Genomic DNA, 16,357 nt, shown 5'->3' on the forward strand with positions numbered 1-16,357 from the left:
GAAGAGAGACGTGAAGCTCATTCTTGTAAGAACAACACTTAGAAAAAGATTTATTCTTCACTCAATACAAAATTTTACTTTTCATCAAGATTCTTGCCAGATCCGAGATATTCTCAAATATTTAAGAATTTATTGTTCAATCATTGTCAGGTGGAAGGTTCTTTTGTTCCACCTCTTGCTTGTCAAATTGTTCCTCTTAATTACATGAATTCCATTATATTGTCATTTTATTGTATATCATACACATTGCTATAGTTCTTGGTAATAAAAGGGCATTTATTATATGGCATCATTATTGTCTTCATAAATACTTTTCGACCACCTTTTCTGACATCAAGATCTAAAGAAATTATTCTTAACTAAGATTAACCTATGTTCAACTAAAATTAATTATTTGAGCCAAGATTTACGTTTTTGGGTCAAACAGTCCACACCTCCAATCCCTTTTCAAGTTCATACAAGAACAATAACAATAACAATTGTCCCTTTTCTTTTTTTCCCATTATACTTTGGAATTAAATGGAAAACAAAAAGGAAGAAAATGAAATAGGTTTAAAAAAATTATATGAAATTGCAAAATTATACGTGGCAACGCGTGCATTTTACTGTCTACCAAGAGTCTGGTTATCTATGACATGTCAGTATTTAGGGCAGCGTTTATTACACTTTAAAATAGTTCAAGAGATGTGTCCCTGAAACTTCACATATAATTAGAGGATACTTATGCCTTTTCCCTGCTAACTATATTACAAACAGAGAACCTATAATGAGCAATGCGAAAAGTGGATATTTGTTGAAGTGATCCAAATTTAAACCTCCAATATGGCCTTAATTTCTCTTATTAAATATTTAAAAGAAACTTATTATAGAATAATCTCATACTTACATGGACACTCCTCCCATATCTTATAAATGCACAATAACTAATTATTAATTAGATGTGTTTAACAACTTTCACTGTCTCATGGTTTATGGACGTCCAAGCAGTGACAAACAAAAGTGAAGGCGCCATTTTATAGGAAACTGATGGTGACGCCTTCTCCTCTCCAATATATAGTCATTACATGAGGAAGAACAATAAAGAATTTGTTACATTAATTTAGCCTTGAGTTGTTAGTAAAGTTTTCTGCGGTATTAGACTTTAAACAAATTCTTTAATACAAAATGAATGAGAAAAAGAACAATCAGGAGTCTTAATATATCATCTATTTAGGCTACTTACTACAGACAAGACAAACTTGAATACATGTGAGCCAAACTATAATGGGAGTAGGTGAGTTGAAAGATTAGCTCAAGAAAGAAACATATACAGAAACTATGAATCGGTGATCACGCCCAACTATGCCTTATAAAAAGGACTAAGCGATCGTTGTAAATATAATCCGGTTTACAAGTCCGAAATCGAATTCCATAGGGAATTAACCTATTAATCACAACCACTAGTTTCGCAAGAATCCAAGTAATCGACCTTCAGAAATATTGAATAATGAGTTGATTGTTTACTAACTAATGCAAGGTAATTAGAAAGCTATAATTTTAATACTAGCAAAGCAAATGTTGTAGACAAGATTGGAAAGGTCTAGGGTTTTAATTTCTCCTATTGTCGGAATCTCCCCCGCTACGGTTCCTATAAATTCACCCAAGTATTCCCTACCGATCATGAGTACGTTAAGTGTGTAGCTCTCTCTCGAGCGACTACCACAATTAACTAGACGTATTCTCTCGAACTACGCTAGCTGGCACTAATTTACAGCTCACTATGATCGCACCAAGGTTTCGTTATCTCTAATCTCGCCTTTAAGCCCTCCGTATTGATCTCTCAAATACGTTAGGAGTGGTGTTGTTCAACAACTACCTAAATGCATACTCTATTTCAAGCAGTACACACGAAATAGGCACAGTCAATTGAGGGCCCTTCAACCAACAACAATAATAATATAGTTAAACAAGTAGAGAAAAGTAAATGGCAAATTTATATTAAACGCAATGGAAAAATCATCCTTCAATAGGTTCCATCAAACCGTAGATTAGAAGTTTAGCTACACATATTCGTAGTAACAATTTCCCAAGTATTTTGCATAAACAAATTACAAAGAAAAGATGAAGGAATGAAGAACTTGATGATTCTCTCCTCCGAAAATTGTTCCAAACATCGTCTCCCTTCCAAAATAGTCTCCCTAGGTCTAAGATGTGTCCCAAAATAAATCCTCAAATCGCATTTTTACATGTATTTATACCAAGTAGGGTCGAACCCAGACGAAACACCTTTTCTTGCGAGAAATAGGACTCTGTCTCTGTAAAATTTGTATAGGCGCGCCCCTCGCCGCACCCCACGGCGCGCCTGTGGAGTTTATCAACGGGCATGCACTTTTCTTGTCAGGCCAGTTTTTACACTGCTGCACCGCGCCCTGCGGCGCCCCATGCGGCGCGGCAGTGTAAATTTCTCAGAGTCAAATTGTTTCATCCTCTTTTGACATCCAGACTTGGTACACGACCTCCGAACACGATCCCGACTTAATATATTAGGCTTTTACTAAGACTTCAAAGCTCCAAATTGATCGATTTAGCTCCAAATTAACTTTTGAACTCGGAATCACTTCCTGGAAAGTATAAAACGCGTACTAAGTGTAATTCACTATCATTTAAGCTCAAATACACATAAATGCAGTAATTGGAGTGCAATACTACGGCCAAAACACGGGTCTCTAGCCTAACATCAACACCCCACACTTAGACCATTGCTCGTCCTCGAGCAATTAAACTACACTTCACCTAGGGATGACCTTTTAATTATACAACCTCCCTAACACATCATGCCAAGAATAATTAAAGTAAACTGAGCACTATATCATAAAATTCCACCCTCAAGACTCGACTCAAAAGTACCACGCATATTCACAACTCACCCACTTACTCTAACATAGAGGTCAATGACATTACATTTCCTTCATGAATCAAGTGCCCTCACACAACAAAAGAGAGTAGTTCCACAAAATAAAATTTAAAAGAACACTTAGGAACTCAAGATAAAAAAAATTCACTCACTCTCAGAAATAACATTCATATGCCACAAAAGATGTACCATAGGCGTGCCCGTAGTGTACTACTCTACTAATCGAGCTCATTCAGTCTAGGATCAAGTAGGACTTTAATTGGTTGTAATGTAGGGTGCGGGACGGGTAGGCACCTGTAATCCGCGCAGGTGTGGCCGCACCCCCCTGAGTGGACGAGAAAGAAAGGATTTCTCGGAGCAACCCCCAGGTTCCAGACCCAACATTTAGATATAATAGTGACTACACCTTCCTAAGCACTTTAATACATATACTTTAACATTTAAAAACACCATACTTATGTCAAACCATAACTCCACCTTCACATCAATACATATTAACTCCATACTTCTTTAAGCACAATTACATCAAGTGCCACCACTTATCAAGGAATATTTCTTACAACAATACAACTATTTCTTTCTTTCTTTTTCAATTCAAGTGGCTCTTATTTTTCTAAAACAATGTACATTTCTCCTTATTTCATTATTTCTACTCAAAAGCCAAACCAACTACCCCACACTTTAACTTTTACAAAGTTCATTACAATTCAAGTGCTCATGAGAGGTGAAAAGGTTCAAATAGATGGTCAATTCAAACAATTGGGTAGGGCTTGTAATGTGGTTGCCAAAGAAATAGGATTAGGCTTGTAATGTGGTTGCCAAAGAAATAGGATTATAGGCTCAAATGGGTTAACTACGATACATAACAATTAGACGGGTAATATATATATATATATATATATATATATATGTCTCAACAAAGAAACGTCTACATCACTTGCAAGACCGAACAAAACTACTATTTCGCTTTGCAAATACACGGGGCAAGTTTTAGACATCAAATGCAATGCACAGAATAACACACAAACCTCACACCCACATGGCACATAACTCACTGAGGATTGGACTCATCAAGACACTCTAGTCAAATCAGTTAAACACAGTTATAATCACACAATTTAAGGCACTTATTTAAGAGTCAAGAATTAAGCCTAGGTGTCACAATTAAGGCACTTACCACTCTCAAGGCATATGCAGTCAAGGAAAATTGATCCTTTAAATCAGCTTCCTGACTCTAGATTCTTTATTCATATAAAATAAAAAGATTTAACTACACCCGGTTCAAGCAAAACCTTTTGGAAAAGAACCGCGACACAAAGAAAAACCAAGGGGAAATTGTTACACTACCTAAAAAAAATACTAAAATAAAAGACATATTTTGGATTTTCACATTTTTTTTCATTTCTTTCGACTCATCTCCCTCAAGAAACCAGTCGACGAAATCCATCATCGGGAAGAGTCGAACTAAACACTTAATTACTAACTATTATAGGCCGATAGAATTCAAAATTATATTTTACAGACCATATTGTCTACGAAAGAAAGAAGCAAATCAAACAAAACCAACTGCAAATAAAAACAAAGTACAAATACAAATACAATTAAATAGGAGCACCCCACCCCACACTTAAGAGATTTCATTGACCCCAACGCAAAACAGTAAAATCAAGAGTGAAAAGGTGACTCCCTAAGGCCCATGGCCTAATCTCAGCACCCTCGAAGGTGCGCAAATACTCCTCATCATCGGAGGGGACGGAGTTCACATCCTCATCTGGTGGTAGTTGTCCTTCTCTTGCCAATCCCAACCACTGCTGAGTGATAGCAGAAAGGGGGTGATCTTGCTGCAACTCTTCCAAGTGGGTCTCCCCCCGAGCAGAACGAAGGCGAAAGTCAGCAAACAGCAGTTGTAGAGTCTCCTCAATGCGGACCAACCTCTGGTCCGAACTAACAGCAGTAGCAGGGGGTCTATCACTGATGTGACATCATAGGCCTTGATAGGATAAGTCACTGGAATGGTCCGGTCATAGTGAAACTCCTCCTCTACATGGTGCGCTTGCAACAACCGAGTGATCATACTCGGGTAATGTAGACGGCGGGCCCCAAGTGGTCGCACTTTAGCCATGTGCTCCAGCATGATTTTTCCAAGATCCAACTGCATCCGTGTCAACAAGGCATAGATCAAACACACTTTCAGCTGTGGGACATCAGTGTCTCTTTGAGTAGGCATGATTTTGGCATTAATTAACCGCAAAACAACCTTGGCTGGACGCTGGAATGTTCCCTTCTTCATGTCCTTGTGGAATTCATTCGCATCCCGTGTCCATGCGGCAGAAGAGTCAGTGCCACATAGCTGTCGGCGGATAGTCTAGCCGACGAAGAAACCTATGAAAGAGCTTGTGGGAATGCTCTGTGAAGCCCATAATCCTATTGATCACTTGGGAGGAGAATGGAATCACTTATTGACCTTAGGTTACCAGTTGACATAAAATTCCTTGACTAGGTTCACGTTCACCGCATCACCTGGACGAAACAGACTGTCGAGACCCAAACCCCGAATGTTGTTGTATATCTCACTATATTTGCAGGCTAACTTCCCATCGTCAATGGCAACCACAGCCTCCGGGTTCACCGCAGGGACAAACATCTGGAACCAGTGTCGAGCATGGGCTGGGACAGTCCGTATGCCAAATTTGCACTCTGGCACCACATCCGCATTAGGGTCAATGCGCTTCTCTTCCTCCTCCACTGGGGAGGGGGAGGTGCCCATCTCCCACCTCGATGGCTACTAGAGGCAACCTCGGAAGAACCGGTGTTAAGAGCATTTGCCTGGGCAGCGAGACATCGTACCTGCACAAGACGAACAATATTAGCCACAACACATAAACCAAAACAAGACCAAATGGGGTAACCACCCCACACTTATGTTATTGGCATGTTCACAAGTAAAATGTATGTCGGAGACTCAAACTACCCCATTGGAAGTACGCCACAAGTAATCAGCATCCCACCCAACTACCAGCACAACATTCCAACAACAAAACCAAGAAGCTAAACTAGTAAACACGAAAAAAGTTTAGTCTAATTCACTACTAACAAAATTAGGATACAATACAACACTACACAAGCACAATAGCATGAATCGGACACCTCATTTGGCACCGACCAACACATTAGGACTTGGGGAGAACGAGTTAAAGTTTCACATCATAAAAAATGGCATCTCACCCCACATTTATCATCAAGCATTACATCCCACAAAGCACATCGTTTCTCAATTTGCAATACTACACAATTATGTCACTAAGCCATTTCAACAAATACATTGTGGGCATATCTTGCACCCTCTTACTATTAATTCAAATTGGGGTAGAATCACCATACAACCAAAGCAAATACACCTCACACCTTCACCATTGCATAAAGTGCACCAATTAATCACCAAACTCCACCAAATTTCGTCCACAAGAGCACCCCCACCAAGCTTCAACATAATCTACTTTCACACCATCAAAACACACCATAAATCTTTCACAATCATAAGAACAATGAACACTTCACAAGTTAAGCACCATTTTCGACCATAATAGGCAAAGAAACTAAAAATATTTGCACAACTTATTCTACCTAGGGTTTGGTTCAAAATAATCTAAAACTACTTAACAACTACAATCAATTACTCAAAGAAAAGAGATGAGATAAGAGGAACACTTACATTGAAGATGAATGGAAGGGATGGGAGGGGTGTGTGAGAAAGGAATTTGAGAAGAAGGGGAATGGGGGGAATTTGGGGAGGGTTGGAGCAGTGAGGTCTGAGATAGAATGAACGAAAAAAGAAGGAGGGGGGGGGGACGGGTCTCCGGTTAAAAGATTAAAGAAAAAAATATTTTTTTTAAATATTGCACTGCCGCGTCGCAAGGCGCGACGCGGTAGTGTATTTTATCAGAGGCTGGTGCTTTCGTCCTCAGAGCCATTTGGCTTGATGCGGCGGCATGGCACGGCACCCCATGCGGCGCGCTAGGCTATTTTTCACAGAGTCCGCCTCGTTTTCGATATTTACCATACAGGTTGCACCCCGACTCCATTATGTACTTATTTTATGTCCAATTCATGCTTGTACCTGCCCAAACAAGTCTCACGACTCCTAAACTCTAATAATCCTAAACTAATATTATGGGTTAGTGAGGTTAAAAATTGGGTTGCCTCCCAACAAGCGCCTGATGTAACGTCACGGCACGATGCATGCAATCGAACTTAAGGCTCACTCAACATTTTTGGCTCTTGCAAATGAGTCACCGATACCAATTTCTTCTTATCCATGCCCAAGTAATGTTTCAATCTTTGCCCATTGACTCTAAACCTATTCGTCCCATCCTCGGACTCAATTTCTGCAACTCCATTTGATAGCATATGCACTACTCTGAATGGTCCTGACCATCTAGACTTCAACTTGCCTAGAAACAACTTGAATCTTGAATTGTATATCAATACAAAGTCTCCAGGTTTAAAATTTCGTTCAAGAATATTTTTTTCATGCATCATCTTCATTCTCTCCTTATATAGCCTTGTACTCTCAAAAGCATGGTAACGAAACTCGTCAAGCTCATGCAACTCTGTGACTCTACTTGTACCCGCTATTTCCATGTCGAGATTCAGTTGACTCAAGGCCCACAAGGCTCTATGCTCCAACTCCACGGGTAAGTGACACGCTTTCCCAATTACCAATTTATATGGAGACATGCCAATTCAAGTTTTAAAAGCGGTACGATAGGCCCAGAGTGCATTCTCTAACTTTTTCGCCCAATCCGTTCTTGTAGCATTCACGGTCTTTGTCAACACACTCTTGATTTCTCTATTCGATACTTCCAATTGCCCGCTTGTTTATGGATTATATGGGGTGGCAACCTTGTGGCGAACACCATATTTTTCTAACACTTTTGCGAAAGCTCGGTTGCAAAAGTGAGTTCCTCCGTCATTGATTATTGCCCTTGGAGTGCCAAATTGGGTGAATATATTCTTTCTCAAAAAACCAATGACTCCCTTTGCATCATTTGTCAAAAGCGCTGCAGCCTCCACCCATTTTGACACGTAGTCCACAGCTACGAGTATGTACTTATTGCCATATGAGCTGACAAAAGGCCCCATAAAATTGATTCCCCATACATCAAACACTTCTACCTCCTGAATTGTGTTCATGGGCATCTCATGTCGGCGGGAAATATTCCCAGTTCGTTGGCATTCATCACAACCCTTCGCCCAGAAGTGTGCATCTTTGAACAATGTTGGCCAGTAAAAGCCTGACTCTAACACTTTCGCAGTTGTCCTTACTCCCCCGAAATGGCCTCCATATGGGGATGCGTGACAAGCCTACAAAATAAAAGATTGGTCTATCTCGAGGATACATCTCCGGATCATGTTATCAACACAAATCCTGAACAGATAAGGCTCATCCCAATAATACATGCGATAGTCACGAAAGAACTTTTTCTTTTGGACAGAAGAAAGGTCATAGGGGACAATACCACTCGCCAGGTAGTTTGCAATGTCTGCATACCATGGCGCTACCTCAAGGCTTGTGGCCAACATTTGTTCATCCGGGAAAGTTTCCATAATCTCTTCCGCCTCAACCTTCTTCTCTGCTCCTTCTAGCCTAGACAAGTGATCAGCCACTTGGTTCTCTATTCCCTTTCGGTCACTGATTTCTAAGTCAAATTCTTGTAGCAGTAGCACCCATCGAATCAGGCGCGGCTTTGACTCCTTCTCAATTAGGTACCTGAGAGCAGCATGGTCAGTATAAACAATTACCTTTGAGCCTATCAGGTATGACCTGAATTTGTCAAATGCGAACACCACTGCTAGCATCTCCTTCTCGGTCACTGTGTAATTTAGTTGGGCACCACTCAAGGTCCTAATTGCGTAGTGGATTGGATGCATGACTTTATCTTTTCGCTGCCCAAGAACTGCTCCCACAGCATAGTCGCTTGTATCACACATCAGCTCAAATGGTTGCTCCCAGTCGGGTGCAACTATGATAGGTGTAGACACCAGCCTCTTCTTTAATTCCTCAAAAGCTACCCTGCAGTCATCAAAAAACACAAAAGGGTGATCTTTTCAAGCAGTTTATACATAGGGTTAGAAATTTTGGAAAAATCTTTTATAAATCACCTGTAGAAACTGGCTTGGCCAAGGAAACTTCTTATTGCCCTGACGGAAGTGGGCGGTGGCAACTTTTCTATTACATCAACCTTTGCACGATCCACTTCAATGCCCTTACTCAACACTAGGTGCCCTAAGACTATACCTTCCTGTACCATGAACATTTTTCCTAATTTAGTACCAAATTAGACTCCACACACCTCTTCAATACTCTTTTTAAGTTCATAAGGCAATCATCGAATGAGTTCCCCACCACTGAGAAGTCATCCATGAACACCTCCATTATTTCCTCTACCATATTTGTAAAGATGACCATCATGCACCTTTGGAATGTGCGGGTGCGTCGCATAGGCCAAACGACATTCTCCGAAAGGCATAGATGCCATATGGACAGGTGAACGACGTTTTCTCTCTATCCTCCGGGGCAATAGAGATCTGATTATACCCCGAGTATCTATCCAAAAAGCAAAAGTGGGAGCTCCCTGCCAATCTATCTAGCATCTGATCAATGAATAACAATGGGAAATGGTCTTTTTCGGGCCTTGTTCAACATCCTGTAATCCATACAGATTCGCCATCCTATGACTGTTCTTGTTGACATCAACTCGTTGTCCTCATTTTGCACTATAGTCATTCTACCCTTCTTTGGCACACACTGAACTGGGCTGACCCAGTTACTGTCAGAGATGGGGAAGATGATTCTCACATCTAACCACTTGATCACTTCTTTCTTCACCATTTATTTCATGTTAGGGTTCAGCCTTCTTTGATGTTCTCTGGAAGGTTTGTGCCCATCTTCCAGTAAAATGTTATGTATACAAAATGTCAGGCTGATACCCTTAATATCTGCAATGGTCCAACCAATTACAGTCTTGCACTCCATCAACACCTGCAAAAGTTGTTCTGCCTGCACATCTAACAAACTAGATGAGATAATAACAGCTAAAGTTGAGTTAGGTCCCAAGAAAGCATACCTGAGGTTAGACGGTAGCGATTTTAGCTCCAACTGTGGTGGCTCTTCAATTGATGGCTTAGCTAGATGGGTTGATGATAGGCTATAATTGCGTATTTTAGTCGCTTATTACACTCTAATTTACTCCACTTTAATTGAGTTTGAGCTCAAATGATAGTGAATTGCACTTACTACGTGTTTTATGCCTTGCAGGAAGTGATCCTGAGCTCAAAAGCTAATTTGAAGCTAAATTGATCAATTTGGAGCTTTGAAGTCTGAGTAAAAGCCCAATACATTAAGCCGGGATCGTGTTCGGAGGTCGTGTACCAAGTCCGGATGTTAAAAGAGGACGAAATAAGTTCACTCCGAGAAAATTACAGTACCGCGCCGCATGGGGTGCTGCAAGGCACGGCGCAGCAGTGTAAAATGCTGCCTGATGCGAAAAGTTGAGGCTGCTGATAAAATGCACTAACGCGCCGCATGGTGCGGCGCAGCCTGTGGCGCGGCTGTTCAACTTTTACAGAGCGAAGTCCTAGTTCGCGCAGGAAAGAGTTTTTTTGTCTAGGCCCGACCCTACTTGGTATAAATACATGTAAAAACGCTATTTTGAGGAGGTTGGACAGATTTGAGACACTACTTTAGGGTTAGACAACACCCTTGGAGGCAAGAACACGGTAGGAGCAAGGCGGGGAATTAATCTACGAGTTTTTCCTTCCTCTTCCTATTTTTCATTGTTGGTTATGACTTTTAGTATTGTAGTTTTACATGCTATTATGAATATCTAATTTGTTATCTAGGGTTTTGATGGAACCTTTTGTAGGATAAATTCTTGTTATTTTTATATAATTGAGCCGTAGTATTTTCTCTATTTGTTCAACTACGTGTTTGTTGTAGTTAATTGACAGGATCCTCAATTAGCTGTGCCTATTTAATGTGCATAACTCGGGAGAGAGTGCATATTTAGGTAGTTGTTGAACAACATCACTCCCAAAGTATAAGAGGGATCTATAACTACGGGTTTAAAGGCGGGATTAGGGATAACGAAGCCTTGGGTGCAATCTAAAGTGAGCTTAATAAACAAAGCCAGCTAGCTTAACTCAGGAGAGTGCGTCTAGTAAATTGTGGTAATTACTCGGGAGAGAGTTACGATAGTCAGAGCGCTCATTATCGGTAGAGAATACTTAGGCGAATTTATAGAAAACGCAGCGGGAAGGATTCCGACAATTGGAGAAATCATAACTCTAGACCTCCTTAATTTTGACTCCAATCATTATCCTTGTTAATTGATAGTTTTACGGTTTCCTAGATTTGTTAGTTAAGTAGATAAAAATAAATATTATAATCTTTATAATTAGAAAATTATTTGGACTTGTGTTTCTTAGCGATATTGAATAACTATAGCTAAGCCCTAGTTCTCTGTGGGATTCGACTCCGGACTTGTAAACCGGATTATATTTGCAGCGACCGCTTATCCTTTTTAGGACTAGAGTTGGGCGTGATCATGGGTCTTTCTTTCTTCTAAGTGTAAAGGGTCGAATTCGAGCTCTCTTTTCCAGTACCCTTGACCTTTAACCCACTCCGCCATGTCCTCACCATCTACCTCTTCTAAGTTCATGAGGTAGGCTGCTAGAGGGTTTTTGCGTTCAGAGCCTCATCTTCCTCCTCCAAAATCACATCCACAGCTTCTATCAGAGACCAGTTAGCAAACTCACTAGGTCGCTGCACAGACTTCTGCACATTGAACGTTATCTCTTCATCGTTCAGTCTCATCTTAAGCTCCCCAGTTTCGCAATCAATGAGAGCTCTCCCAGTGGCCAAGAATGGCCTCCCAAAAATTATGGGAATCTCCTCATCCACCCGGCAGTCCAGAATGACAAAATCTGCCGGAAACACAAACTTTCCAACCTGCACCAGTACATCATCAAGTATACCTGATGACCTTTTCACCGTTCGGTCAGCTAGCTGCAGTAACATGGATGTGGGTCTTGCTCTTCCAATGCCTAACCTTTTATAAATAGCCAAGGGCATCAAGTTTATGCTCGCCCCTAAATCACACAATGCTGTAGCAAAAGCATAGTTGCCTATTGTGCATGGGATTGTGAAACTCCCTGGGTCGGACAACTTCTCAGCTATGGGTCTCGTCACAATAGCACTGCATGTCTGAGTTAGTGTAACAGTGGCCAAGTCTTGAAAGTCGAACTTACGAGACATCAAGTCCTTCATCATTTTTGCATAATCAGGCACTCCTTCAAGGTGTCAATCAATGGAATGTTCACCTGAATTTGCTTCAACATCTCCATGAATTTCTTATACTGCTCATCCTTCTGATATTTGGACAATCTCTATGGGAAGGGTGCTGGAGGTCGCTTCTTTCCTATGATTTGAGTTTGATCCTGCTCGGGCATTTTTTCTAATGCCTTCTCTTGCACTTCTTCAGCCCCCCTTTTAGACTCTTTTTTCTTGTTTGTTTTCTCCTGCGCTAGTTGGATTCTTACTTCTGTCAGCTCTGTTGACTCATCTACCTCAATCAGTACTGGCACGAGCATCTCGGTTGGTCGACTTTCACGAGCAATTTCTTGCTCTAGATCAAGGTCTCTACCATTTCTCAGACTAACAACCATCAACTGTTTCGGGCCCTGCTCTTTTGGGTTAACATGTGTGTCCGCAAGTAATGTCCTTTGAGGACGAGTGTTAAGGGCCATGGATATTTGCCCTAGTTGAATCTCAATGCTCTTGATAGCTGAGTCATGTGATACTACCTTTTCTTGCATCTGGTGGACCTTTTCTTCCATTTTTCCGCTGGACCCAATGAGTTGTTGTAGCATTCCTTTAATTTCAAACAAACCATCCTTTTGTCGCACTATCTGATGCTGTTGAGGTTGTTGATAACCTAGTTGCTGATTCTGCTGATTGTACCCTTTTTGCCATTGATAAGGCACAGCCTGACCCAGTGGTCGTGTAAATCTAAGATTATTATTATTGTTGTACTGCTGCTGTGGTGGCCTATATTGTTGATTCTGCTGTCCCCAAGTCTGACCGCCTTGTCTCTGTCTCCATAGTTGCCCACATAGTTCATATTCTCTTGATAGTTTTGATTGTCACTTTCACCACTCCACGAGCACACATATGGCTGATTAATGCATGGTGTGCATAATCCTCCATTTGTCGTGTCAACTATGTGTACCTGCTTCTGGCCTGATTCGTCAATATTCTTGGAGAGGATACTCATTTGCGTCATCAGAGTGGCCATATTCTTGGCTATGGAATTGTTTGGGTCCAAAGCCACTAAGTGAACTACAGAAGTGATTGTAGAGTGTCTTGTTATCCATCTTGAATTTTGAGCCATTTTATCAAGTAAGACCTTGCATTCCCGGAATGTTTTGCTCAAAAATGCTCCACCTGCTGAAGCATCAACATTAGCCTTCAAGCTGTCTACCAATCCCATGTAGAACCTTTGCCCCAACATCTGATCTGGAATGCCATGGTGTGGACACTTAACCAGCATACCTTTGACCATCTCCCGCGTTTCTTGCAATGTTTCGGCCGGTTTCTGCTTGAAGCTCAATATCTCATCAACTTGTTTGGCAGTCTTATTGGGTGGGTAGAACTTGCTAAAAAATTACTTGACTGATTCCTCCTAAGTGGTAATGGAGTTTATAGGGAGCAAATTTAGCCAAGTCTGAGCTTCTCCCGTCACCGAGAATGGAAACAACAACAGCCTTATTGCTTCCGGTGTCACATTTTGTTGCCTTTGCGTGACACATATCGATAGAAAATTTTTCAGATGCTGCTGACGATCTCCAATGTAAGACCCCGAGAACAGTCCCTTATTCTGCAACAAATGTAGCATGGTATTTGTGATTTGAAATTATTTCGCTTGTATCTTAGGGACTGCAATTGCGGTTGCCAGATTTGCAGTGGTAGGTTGTGCCCAATCAGAGAAGGCTGCTTCTGGCACAAGAGGTACCACACCCTGGTTGTTCGGGTCATTCCTATTGTTTCTGTTGTTTGGGTTGTCTATTACGTCACCCATGTCTAGTTCGATTCGTTCTGTTGAGTTCTGTTGTTGTTTGTCTTTCTTGTTTGCTCGGTTTAGTGCTTGAAAGCTTTCTCAGGGTCCGGTAATGCTTCGTACAATTCACCAGTTCTTGAGGAGTTTCTCGGCATGCACCTGTAGCACACAAGACTACAACCGTTAGAGTTTCAATATAATGAATTTCAAGTCGAGAAAGCTGAATAAACTACAAATTCTAACAAATCTTTTAGCTGTAATTAATAACACCGTTAATTCCCCGGCAATGGCGCCAAAATTTAATCACGCCCAACTATGCCTTATAAAAAGGACTAAGTGGCCGTTGCAAATATAATTCGGTTTACAAGTTTGGGGTCGAATCCCACAGAGAATTAACCTATTAATCACAAGGTAAACAAAAGCCTACATAGCAGTTCCAATGCTACGCCTTCAACCACTCGGCCATCTCTCCTACATAACGATTATGACCCAAAAACCGAGTGAATAGCGAGTCAGTCATAATCCATATTCCATTAATGGATAGGTACGACCAATCCATTTTAACTGAAAATTTTTCATCAAAGTCAAAGCAAAGAACGATTTTTCTTTCCTTCGAGGCTCCGGGATAAAGATACAATTTTGCGTAAAAATTGTGAAAAAAAATTCGATTCATGTTTCCAAAAACAACGTTCCCTTCTTTTTCTGATATTTTTATAACGGATTAATTCAATGAATTAGAACGAATCAACTGATTGATGGTCTATATCTTTTAGACTATAGTTAATGGATACTCTTAAATCATAATTCTTATTATATAGACTATGATTCCATACCAGGAAAATTTTCAAATTCCTTTTCGGTTTTGGAGTTCTCAACAACAAACACCTACCCCTCGAAATTCGTAAAAAAAATTTAGATTTGATTGTATAGTGTATACCCGTTATGTACACAAAATTGGCAGTTATTCTATTTTCATCATAGAATGATTATTCGGTCTTTTTTCTTCTTTGTAATTTGTATCATGATTCAATAAAAATTTCTCGATTTCTTCGAATTTGTAACTTCACCGAAATCGGAATAGTTCTTATACTACTACATTAGTATGAAATCGAATCGCCTTGAAATATTTCTTATTTCTTATCGATTCCTGTCAAAAAGAACCTTTCTACCCATATTATGCAAGAAATTGAGTGATTCCTTCTTTCTTCCAACTTTGAAAGTACCGATAGATACTATCATAGAAAAAGAAGAGGTGGTCCGAATAGTGAATTTTTCAAAAACATGATCAGAAAAATGAGAAAAATAGAGTTTTTGAAAAGAAAAAGAAATCCATTTTATCATTTAGACGAAAAAAATATTATGATTCTTAAGAACTCAACGGGCCCTTCCCCTTCGAATCAAACAAACAAAGAAGGGAATCCCGTTGAGTTCTTACGCTTTCATGTTGACGACTCAATTCATTCGATTACTACAGGGATGAACCCAATCCGGAATATGAACCATAAAAGAAAATACATATTAAACCGATTACAAGAATACCAGCTACAGTACCTATTATCCAAAGAGGAATCCTTCCAGTAGTATCGGCCATTTACCCCACTTCCCTCCAGATTTCATCAAGTGGTCATGCTAGAGACATAAACAGTCATGGATAATTAAATTATGAGATCCTTCCGAATGAGCTAAGAGAATCTTATTTATTCTCTTTCGTTTTCTTAATTGAAGAAATAATTGGAAAATAAAACAGCAAGTACAAAAATGAGTAATAACCCCCAGTAGAGACTGGTACGATTCAATTCAACATTTTGTTCGTTCGGGTTTGATTGTGTCGTAGCTCTATAATTCGGATTAAGTTTATCGTTGGATGAACTGCATTGCTGAACTGCTTTTTTTGCAATTGCTCAGGATAGCCTTTTTTAGCTTCTAGGGTCTATTTCTTAGTTCAAGATCCCTCTTACTAACTGGAATCAAAGAATTAGTAGATCTGTTCCGCCCAAAATGGGAATGGGCTAGGGTTATGAACTTATAATCTGATGATCGAGTCGATTCCATGATTATAAGTTCATTCCATACCGGACCAGGCCGGAATAGGGTTATATACATTCTCATTATGAGAAGGGGTCATTCGGGCCTATCTAAATAGATACTATGTTTACATATGAATTCCTACATCATTACATTCCATTTAGGATTAGGAATACGCGTAATCGGACCTGCTTTTTACATATCTCTATTGGGACCCTATTCACCTCTTTGAGTGAATCGAGAAATAGGTTTGATTGTCCATCTTTTTGATATATATCAGGCATTGCATTCTCCGGATAATTCAAATCGAAGCAATTGAATG

The 16,357-nt window shown here is 40.2% G+C and overlaps 1 protein-coding gene across 1 annotated transcript; it reads right to left on the reverse strand.

Moving 5' to 3' along the window:
* On the reverse strand, positions 11,625–13,443 carry LOC109227824. Its single transcript, XM_019393019.1, has 3 exons — positions 13,183–13,443; positions 12,416–13,045; positions 11,625–12,158 (listed from the first exon to the last, which is right to left on the reverse strand). Exons 1-3 carry the CDS (start codon positions 13,441–13,443, stop codon positions 11,625–11,627), a joined length of 1,425 nt encoding a protein of 474 aa, XP_019248564.1.

The sequence above is a fragment of the Nicotiana attenuata genome, chromosome 6 (genome assembly GCF_001879085.1).
Source record: "Nicotiana attenuata strain UT chromosome 6, NIATTr2, whole genome shotgun sequence".
Classification (NCBI taxonomy): domain Eukaryota; kingdom Viridiplantae; phylum Streptophyta; class Magnoliopsida; order Solanales; family Solanaceae; genus Nicotiana; species Nicotiana attenuata.

Bases quoted from the DNA above. Each gene is read 5' to 3' on its own strand.
- LOC109227824 (XM_019393019.1), bottom strand. From the start codon at position 13,443: ATGGGATTGGTAGACAGCTTGAAGGCTAATGTTGATGCTTCAGCAGGT. The intron at 13,046-13,182 runs GTACACATAGTT...CTATGGAGACAG, and splicing joins ACGAATCAGGCCAGAAGCAG to AGACAAGGCGGTCAGACTTG. The intron at 12,159-12,415 runs GCATTAGAAAAA...ACACTAACTCAG, and splicing joins CTGAAGAAGTGCAAGAGAAG to ACATGCAGTGCTATTGTGAC.